The sequence below is a fragment of the Nannospalax galili genome, unplaced genomic scaffold, assembly GCF_000622305.1.
Source record: "Nannospalax galili isolate Female #2095 unplaced genomic scaffold, S.galili_v1.0 scaffold724, whole genome shotgun sequence".
In the NCBI taxonomy this organism is placed as follows: Eukaryota; Metazoa; Chordata; class Mammalia; order Rodentia; family Spalacidae; genus Nannospalax; species Nannospalax galili.
The window spans coordinates 1-10,383 of record NW_008350617.1 but is presented as its reverse complement, the minus strand read 5'-3'; the positions used below and the strand labels follow the sequence as shown (position 1 = coordinate 10,383).

At 42.2% G+C, this 10,383-nt stretch overlaps 1 protein-coding gene across 2 annotated transcripts in view; it reads right to left on the bottom strand.

The window, feature by feature from the left end:
• Trpc4ap (transient receptor potential cation channel subfamily C member 4 associated protein) overlaps nt 1-9,148 on the bottom strand; it is an 87,963-nt gene extending 78,815 nt beyond the window's left edge. For both annotated transcript variants that reach the window (XM_008847869.2, XM_008847870.2), the window contains exon 1: nt 8,913-9,148. In XM_008847869.2, the coding sequence (XP_008846091.1) occupies nt 8,913-9,071 (159 nt within the window). In that variant the 5' untranslated portion in view covers nt 9,072-9,148. The remainder of the gene's footprint in view (nt 1-8,912) is intronic.
• Between the last annotated feature and the right edge of the window lie 1,235 nt (nt 9,149-10,383).

Below are 10,383 nucleotides of genomic sequence, written 5' to 3'. Positions count from 1 at the left end.
GCTCTACAGTCACAACCCAATTAATTTCAACTCTGTTCAGAGAAAAATAATTATAAAATCCCCATATTTGAAAATTAAGAAATATACTTCTAAAAAAAAATACATGGGTCAAAAAAGTAACCAAAGTGAAAATACCCTGAAATAAAAGACAATAAAAATATTACATATTACATATCAAAACTTACCAAATACAACCAAATCCATTCTTGGTGACATTATAAACCTGATGTGAAGACTGGAAGTACAACTCAGTCGGAGATGGTCGCCTAGCATGCAGGAAGCCCTAAATTGTGTCCCCAGCACCACACAAAGCAATGTGTGGTAGCCCACACCTGTAATCCCACCACTCAGGAAACAGAGGCAGGAAGATCAGGAATTCAAGGACAGCTTCTACTAGCAAGTTTAAGGCCAGCCTGGGCTACATGAGACCCTGTCTCAAAACAGAACAAAATAAAATAACAACAATAAGCCTTATACAAAACCTCTCTGAAGGAGAAATGTAGGCCAGTTTCACTCATGAATATAGAAAGAAAAAAAAAAATCCCAATGAAAACTTCAGCGACTCAAACTAGGTGAGGCTGGAGCAGGATGATAACCACAGGTCAGCCTGGACTACACAATGAGTTCAAGGCCACCTTGCCTCCCCGGGGAACCCCATCTCAAAAACAACAACAACATAAAGGATTGAGAATGTAACTCGGCTGGTAGTATGCCTGCCTAACATGAAGAAAGTGCTAGGTTCCAACTCTAACACTGTATAAAACCATGGGGGCTCGTGAGATGGCTCTAATGGATAAAAGTGCTTGCTAACAAGCCTGACAACCTGAGTTCCATTCCTGGAGCCTACTTAAAAGTAGAAGGACAGAATCAACTCCACAAAGCTGTCCTCTGCTTCTACATGCAAACTACACAGCAAATTCGAGGCCAGCAGGGCCTACATGAGACTGTCTCAAGAAAAGCAAAGCAGGGCATAGTGGCGGACTCCTTTGGTCCCAGCACTCGAGAGGCAGAGGCAGGCAGATCTCCTGGCCCACCTGGGCTAGATAACTAGGACATGCAACAGACCCATGCACCTACATTGGGGTGATAACAAAGGTGGCACTACAGAGTGGGGAGGGACACTTTCTAATAATGATGGGTCAAACTGGATATCTATGTGGAAATCCTTCCAACATGCCCTCAAAACAAGTCTCAGTAGAATGCCTATCGAAATGTCAAAGGCAAAGCAATAAAGCTTAGAAGATACACTGGGTATCTTCATGCCATTAAGAAAAGGCAGATTCTTAAATAGGATATAAAAAGCACTTAAGTGATACAATGACCTATAATGAAATTAAGCATTTATGTCTATCAAGAGATTTTTTTTTAGATTAAAAAGGAGCCACAGAATGAGAGAAAATATCTACAAAAGATGCATATCCAGAATGTAAAAAAACTCAAGTTAAAAAGGGGAAAAAAGACACAACAAAAAATGTGCAAAATATTTGAACAAGCAATTCACAAAAGGGGGTGTCCAAATTGCCAACAAGCTTCTGAAAAGGACCCTAACCTCATTAATCATCAAGGACCTACTAACTTAAACCATAATGGTGTGCCATTAAACACCTGAGAAAAGACTAAACTGAAAAGGGCTGACAACACTATCGGTTTGCCAAGAATTTGGAACTCACAGACACCACTGATGGGAATGAATTAGTACAAACACTTGAGAACTCGAGCGATATGTAATGATGCCAAACTTATGCATATCTTATACCCCAGCAATTCTAAGTATATACCCTCCAAATTGGGCAAAAACATATCAAAGATGTGAATAAAAATGTTCATAATCAACATTATTCATAATATCCCCAGCCTGGAAAGATCCCAAGTAACACGAAAAAGTAAAATGATTTAATTGTGGTCCATTAATAGAATATACCGAAAACAAAGATGAACTACAGTATCACCAAGTTCAGGGATGAATCTAAAAATAATGTGGACAAAAGAATGTACTTTGTATAAAGATAATGGGATATTTAAAATTTTAAAGAAAATAACTTCCAACTGGGAAGTTTTATTTATTTTTTTAATTTTTGTGTGTGAGCCTGCATGACTAATATACCACATGCATGCAAAAGCCTGTAGAGGCCAAAGAAGATGTCAGATCCTCTGAAACTGGAGTTACAGACAGTTGTTAGCTACATTCTGGGTGCTAGGAACTGAATCCTGGTCTCTGCAAGAGCAGTATGTGCTCTTAACTGCTGAGTCCTCTCTCCAGTCCCCGACTTAGAATTTATACCTAAACTAAATATAGAATATCAGAGTAAAAGATATTTTCAGATATGCAAACATGAAAAAATTACTTCCTATATACTCTTTACTGGAAGGCTGCTATAGAATGTATTCCAAGAAAAAGATACAGAATTTAAGAAACAAGGTCTAAAACATAAGTAAAAAAAAATAAAAATAAACCAAAACACCATAAAATGCTCTGGATTTGGATTTGGTGAAGAACGTCCCAAGAATTTAGCCATAAAGCAGCTTAGTAAGATACCAATTCAAACCCCAGCTAGTAAGAGGAGGTCAGAAACTTAAAAACCAAGCAAAACAAAGTTTTAGAATTTGGAGTCAAATTATACATATGCAGAAGGCAAAGCAAAACTTAAAAAGATGCAATATTAAGCTAGAGAAAATTCAGAAGGCTCCACATGGCAAATGCTCATGCCTTTATAACATGTTCTAGTTTCACTCTAAAATGTTCCCTGCAGCTCCTGTTTTACTACTTTGTCCCTGGCTGACTGTACTGTTTTGGAAGATTGTGGAGTCTGGGTCTGGGGCCTAGTTAACATGAGTGGATCACTGGAGCGGCTCTTGAAGGTGATACTACTGGTTCCAGCTGGAGCACTATGCATCCTGTCCACAGCCAGGTACTACTACGCCATGCTTGCCCCTCCATGATGACTGTACTTCTGACACTGAGCCAAAATAAACCTTTCCTGCCTTAAGTTGCTTCTGTCAGGAATTTGGCCACAGTGATCAAAAAGGTAACTAATACATGAAGTACACTTCCATTTATATGACAGACTGGAAAAGGACAAAGGGAAAAAAACTAGGAAGAGGTGAGTGGTCATGGAAAGGGGTTGACATCTACAAAGGGATTTTCTGTATTTGAACTGTACTGACCATGTGACTGTATGCTTTTATCAAAGCTCATAGGAAGGATGCACTAAAAAGGGAATGTTGCTCAATGGTAGAACATATGCTCAGCATGCTATGAAGCCCAAGTTCAATCCCCAGCAACAAAAAGGAAAAGTGAAAAGGGAATTTTACTGTGTATACATAAAAATATGAAAAGGGGGGAGGGGAGAGTAAAAAGGGGCTGGAGAGATGGCTCAGCGATTAAGAGCACTGATTGCTCTTGGAGAGGACCTGGGTTCGATTCCCAGCACCCACATGGTGGCTATGAACCGTCCTTAACTCCAGTTCCAGGGGAACCTGAAGCCCTCTTCTGACCTCTGAGGCACTGCATGACAAAGGTGCAATCACATACATGCAGGCATATTTTTAAAAATATGAAAAGGATTGCTTTTAACACTAAGGAAAACATACAAAACCAGTAATTGTTAGGTATATGTGGTTCTACTATAAATAGTAATTATATTATCAGTAGAATGTAACTATTTTGCACCAACAACCAAAATCGTAGTACTGGGAAAACAGCAGACACAAATAGGTGACATAAAGATACAAATCTTTTACAGAAGGAAGAAAATAGGTATTATCATAATTGAAAAATTCAAGAAACAGCTTTATAAGCATGGTAGTTAGAAATATTGGCTCTCTGGTTCTTGGGTCCTTCTTTTGCAAAAATAGCTACATTACAGACAATAAATACCGAGGGAGAATGGAAGGCAGAGGTAAAGAGTGGGGACAGCACATTGCTGTGTTTTGTAATAAACCTCAAGGTACCCAGAGAGCCACTCAATCCAAATATTCAACTTCACAAGGAATTTTACATTGTCTTAAAAAAGACTTATTCCTATTTAAAATAGTATGTAAAGCCAGGCATGGTGGCTCATGCCTGTAATCAATTCTAGTACTTCAGAAGCTGAGGCAGGAGGCTTACCATGAGTTAGAGGCCACCCAGGGCCTATATAGTACAATTTAGGCCAGCCTGGTCTACAGGGTGAGATCCTGTCACAAAAACTAGTAAGTGAAAATAATGATTTCCATTTTGTTTCCTTGTGAGCAGCTAAGCACTATGATGAAATCGCCACCATCCAGTCAGCCTCACAGCTAAATTACTGGCAGGTGTCATATGGGTTTTTCTCTTAAATATTTGTGGTTTGACAATTTACAGTGGTGATAATCTCCTGCATAGAGCACCCTAAACTGACAGCCTGTTTAGTCAGGTGACATTTCCAGACAGTTACAATTTTCATTGATTGCCTTTACTGCCTTTCTTTTTTAAATAATTAAAGCCTGGTACTGATAAAAAAACGTATCTTCTTTGTTTAATCTTTTGTTTAATGACTCAAAATAGCAAAGTGCAGGTAAACAGACATCTTAAAAAGTTATTAATAAAGATTAGGTAAACAGACATCTTAAAAAGTTATTAATAAAGATTAGGTTATTTTTTATTTTTTTAATTTTTACTGAATTTTCACACATTTCATACAAAGGTTATTCTTTTTTTAATATATATTTTTACTTTATGTGTATGTGCCTGAGTGTACATAAGTACACAAGCATGCAGGAGCCCCCAGAGGTCAGAAGAGGGTATCAGATTCCCTGGAAGTTACAGGCAGTTGTGAGCTGCTAATGTGGGTGCTGGGAATGGAACCCACGTCCTCTGCAAAAGCAGTAAGTTCTCTTAAAACCACTGAACCATCTCTGTAGCCCCAAAAGATCTTTCTTTTTTTTTGAGACAGGGGCTCCCTGTAGCCCCAGCTGGCCTGAAATTAATTATGCTGACCAGGCTTGGCCTAGATCTCACAGAGATCAGTCTGACTGCCTCCTGAGTGCTGGGATTAAAGGCATGTACCAGATAAAAAGATCATTTGAAATACTACCTTTTGATCTAACATTTGTTAGCTTATTCTGATAACAAATGTTAACCTCTAAATGTGTCCTTTTTAATGGTTTCAACAGAGCTAAGGATGTATTTTTGGGTTTGTGAATACAAATATTTTCCACTGAAATTAATAGTATTTATACATTTATGAGAATTTATTCTATCCAGTAGTCAGTCTTTCTCTCTCATGGTCCTCACTATGTAGACCAACGTGGCCTCAAATTTGACAGTCCTCCCAACTCTTGCCTCTCAGGTGCTGGAATTGAGGCATGCATGACCACCACACCTGGTTTCCAGGGTTTTCTCAGTATCAAATTACCCTTGACAGGCAAGGGACATTTTACTTGACTTAAATCCCTAGGTTTCAAACCCAATTAAAGTTAAGACTAAAACAAGTAATATCTATAGAAAAAAAATTTTGTTAAAGTAGGGTTCAGCGGTGGAGTTACCTAGCATGTGCCAGGCCCTGAATTTGATTCCTAGCACCACAAAAAAAGAAAAGTGAATCTATCTAAAGAAAAACATAGGAAGCAAAAAAATAAGTGAAATCTAGAAATCACTAAGGATGTGAAGACCTGCAAATCAAAAAGGATGCCAAGAAACAGGGAAGGGAATGCCCGTAATGCAGACTGTTACCAAATTGCCAAGCTAAAGGATATCTGAGGTTGTGACCTGTAAGATGACTGCATTGGTGTAGTGCCGACTGTTTACCTAGTCTATTCCCTAAAGGCTACTAATCATGCAGGATCTTTTTTATTTTTATTTTTTAATGTGTATGCATGTATTGCCTGCATGTAGGTAAGTGCACCCTTGTCGTGCAATGCCTGCAGAGGTCAGAAGAGGCTGTCGGATCCCCTGGGACTAGAGCTACGGGCAGTTGTTAGCTGCCATGTGGGTGCTGGGATTCGAACCTGGGTCTTCTACAAGAACAATCAGTGTTCTTAACTGCTAAGCCATCTCTCCAGCTTCTCATGCAGGATCTTATATCCCCATCACAAAAGGATTTGATTCACTGCAATAGAAAGTGGTTGGGGAGTTTTAAACAAAGAATTTATAAGGCCTGATTTGCTCAGAGGATCAAACATGCCAATGAATGTGAAGCCATCAGTAAACTCTAAAATATCCTGGCATACTGTATTACGTTGATAGACGTAAAGTAGGTAAGAAAATGAGGCAAATTAAAATCCAAGTAGGACTGGCCCATTCTAAATCCTGTGGCCTGCAGTCTTCCCCCAGGCTTCCTGTTCCACTTATAGAGAAGGGAAGACGGATCAGTTCTGGCAAAAGAGGAACCAAGATCAGATTCAATTCAAGTCGCTCTTACTTCAAAAGTCAGCCTTTTCCAAGAAAATTCTACCATATGCTACTGCTCAGGTGAACCTGAGGATGTCAGTCAAACTCACAGAAAGAGAAAGTAGAAGGGTGGTTTACAGGGGCTGAGGAGGGGGAAAGGAGTTGTTCAGTAGATGTAGTTTCAGATTTGCAACTTGAAAAGTTCTAGCACTCTGCTGCACAACAGTGTAAAGGCTGAACTGTATGGTTATAATAGTTATGACGGTCAACTTAGTTGTATTTTTTTAGACAGGTGGTATTCTTGTTACTGTGCAGCCTGCTGCCCCCTGCACATTACTCAATAAACCTGTTTTCTTTCTTTCCCTACCCCTGACCCCGCCCCCCAAAAAAAGCTTTTTAAAAACCTGGCACTTTCCAACTATGCCATATGCTACAATGGTATGTGTGCTGTGCTATGGAAATATGGGCGAGCAAATAATTTATTCTGCATAGCATGAGAAGGGATATGGAGGGCATGGTAAGTCACAGATCAAAGAACGCTACTACGAAAGGTAACTATGAAACAGGAAGGTCCCCACTTCATCCTCATTACAGTTGATGAAGAGTCCCTAACTCAATCTCTGAAATAGCTCTCACACCTGAATAAAACTATCGGCGACCACAATAAATAGCCAAAACCAGGCTCAAGAATATTCCAGCAGCCTTCTAACCTAGTTTCCTAGCATTCTAAATTTTCAGCATTGGAAACAAATTAGTGTTCCTAAATTGCCTCACTGATCATGTTGGAGTATTTCTATGGCTTATTGTTCTTAGAACAGTTTATCTGGAGAGGTGTATAGGATCACATTGCCTGAACTTTCTGAACCCCCTTTCCCTCATCTGTGTTGAGATGAGTGCAACAAGTGGCTCAAAATATTGAAGATTGCAGGGTGTGTAGTGGCCTGTAATCCCAGAACTCAGGAGGCAGAGGCAGGAGGATTGCCACAGTCCAAGGCCAGCCTGGTCTACATAATGATTCCAGGCCATCCAGGTCTACAAAGTGAGACCCTGTCTCAAAAATACACACATTCTCAAAAAATGGTTACACCTTGCACACTGCTTGATCTAAAATGTTATTGTTAAAGGTTTCTGCCTGTCCCTACATACTCAGATCAGTGAACTATTCTGATTTAAAGGACAGGGAAGTATTTCTCAGATACTCTTGGGGCAGATGTAGAGGAATGCATCAGAGAAAGAGGTTGCTCATCTACAGCTGTCTGATATCCAGGAAAATATGGTTCATCCAAAAAATGCTCCCTGTTCTGCAACCCTCCACAAGTACAGAACACCTCCTCTTTATCTTCAGTCATTTGAATATTCAAATGGCTCAAAATTAACTTAAAATATGTCATGTTATACTGTGCAAAGTCATACTCCCATTCTCGACTCCTTTCATCCAATTACCATCCCATCAACATTTATCCCTTAAATCTCTCTCTCTCTCTCTCTCTCTCTCTCTCTCTCTCTCTCTGAGCAAGGGTCTCACTGTTGCTTAGAACTCACAGAGATCCACCTGCTTCAGTCTCCCCAGTGCACAAAAGCGCTCTCTAAATTAAAGTAATGCTTTACAAGTGTGTTTTCAAGGTAAGTTCTGGGACTACAGGGAGGATAGGGAAAAGTGAGATGAGATATCCTGAGATAGTGTTCTAGTCATAGATAAGACAGATGGACAGACACTGGACACATACCGATTACCGTTCAGCCTTTATATGCACCAGAAATGCACTAACACTTTAACACAACTATCTCCTTTCAATTTCACAATAACCTTAAAAGGTAGATTCTAGTTCTCATGCCCATCTTACAAACGAGAAAACTAAGGCACTGAAAGGTAACTTGCCCACGCGGGAAAAGAGAGCAGGGCTTTGAACTCAGACCTGACTCGAGTCCTCCCTTCAAACCATGTCTCGCCACATTGGCAAAACAGTCTCTGCACCGGTTGGAGTTGAGCCTAATGTGGGCATGAAAAGGGCAGACAACAAAGAAATACGCAATTACAGGCTAAGAAGTAATGCAATGAAACGTACTGGGGGCTCGGACAGACTAAAAATGGGGACCTACTTTAGAAACGGAGGAGAAATGCTAAGGCCTCTTTGAGAAAATGACATTTACGACAGGCCTGGGAACCGTTTCGGGGGTGCAGTAAGAACCCCCATCCTGTTCACCAGAGGCAAACGCGAGACCTGTGGAAGATAAAGCAAACTCGACAAGGTCCCCCACACATGCAGACGTGGCGCAGGGAACCGAGGATCCAGAAGCTGGGCCAAGGGCTCGGACACACCATCAGTGCCTGAGGCAGCCCGACCCCGCTCCGCCTCGCCCCCGAAGCCTCCAAGCTGGCCGCTGTCCACAGTACCACAGAGGCTGACAGCACTCGGGCAGCCCACGGGGGGCGGGGGGGGGGCCGCGGCCGGCTACGGGGGACCCAGCCGGTCCTGCAGCGGCCGGAAAGGGCCTCCCCCCCGGCCCCCGGCCAGCCCCAGCCTGCCCCGCCCCTCCCCGCCCCTCCCGGCCGGCCTCGTACCTGCACCGCCCGAACCAGGCCCCTGCCAGTGAGCTGGCCCTGCCGCAGCTGCAGCAGGATGTTATCCGGCTGCGGCCGGCCGCCCCAGACGCCCCACGCCGCCGCCGTCGCTGCTGATCGTCTCCGTCGGCCGGTCCCAGGCCCAGCCGCTGCCGCCATATCTCCTCGTCGGACAAACAGGAAGCAAGCGGCCCCTGGACCGCGTAGCTTTCTACCGGGCGGCGGAGGACTCTCCTCAACGCCCCCAGTGGTCTGACGGCGCAGGTACAGGCCGCGTGGCAAGGGCCGTGCGTGCCCCGAGGGCTTCTGGGAAGCGTAGTCTTGCTCCGAGGCCCGGCAAGGGGCAGAGATGCTGACTTTTGCATCTCCTGTTTTCCATCTCCTAGGTCCAAGATTTCCTCCATGTACAAGATCAGTCACTGCGTACGCATGCTCCCAAATTTCCCGTCCAAGTGGCCAATGAAAGATCCTAGCCCCAGGCCAGAGTTGACCCTTGAGTCGAATTCCTGCCTACTTCTTTCAACAAAGAAACTCAGCCAGCTCACCGCACTCTGCCCCTAGGCCTCAGCTTTCTTGTTAGTCCATTCAATCTTTAGTTCCCTGGAGCCAGATCAGTCAACCAAAAGTTTCCTTTTTAAAATTATAATTAACATATGATATGTCAATGATACATAAAGGACCAACAAATATGGTAATTGATCATCCTAAGCAAATAGAATATATTTCATGAATTACAAAATTAAGTTGGGATTAATAATTTTAGCAATGTCAATAAATGTTTTCTTTTTTCTTTTTCTTTTTTTTTTTTTCTTTGTTTTTTTGAGACAGGGTCTCCCTGTAGCCCCAGCTATCCTGGAACTCACTATGTAGACCAGGCTGGCCTTGAACTCACAGAGATCTGCCTGCCTCTGCCTCCCGAGTGCTGGGCTGAGATTAAAGGCATGCGCAATCATGCCGGCATCAATAAATATTTTCTAAGGGAGCTCGCTGTGCTCCTGTCACGGAAGAGGTAATTGGTGTTCAACAGAACAGCAGAGGACCTTGTTATGTAATGCAGGACCACTGCAAATCTACCCACAAATAAATGTACAATAACCAACTGGGTTGGATAACTAACTAACTAGGTTGTTATAAAGTTAAATGAACTAGTGGAAGGAAAGAGGGTTGGCAAATTGGATTACTTGTCAAATGGAATCCTGATATAATCCCCACCACCACCAGATAGTACATTCTTTCTAAGCCCACATACTCCTTTTGACAAACCTCTGAAGTAGGATGACATCCACTCCTCTTTTACTTTCCTAGGAGGCAATCTTGTAACACATGAGGAGCACTGAGTATGATGAGTTGGGATATCATGAAGACTAGGGCTCATAACTAAAGTGGCTATAATTTGTTGCTAAAACCAGAATCTAGTCAGCTATCTAGAGGTCTTTGTTTTAGGAAGGTCAGCTGTTCCTCATCAAGCAGC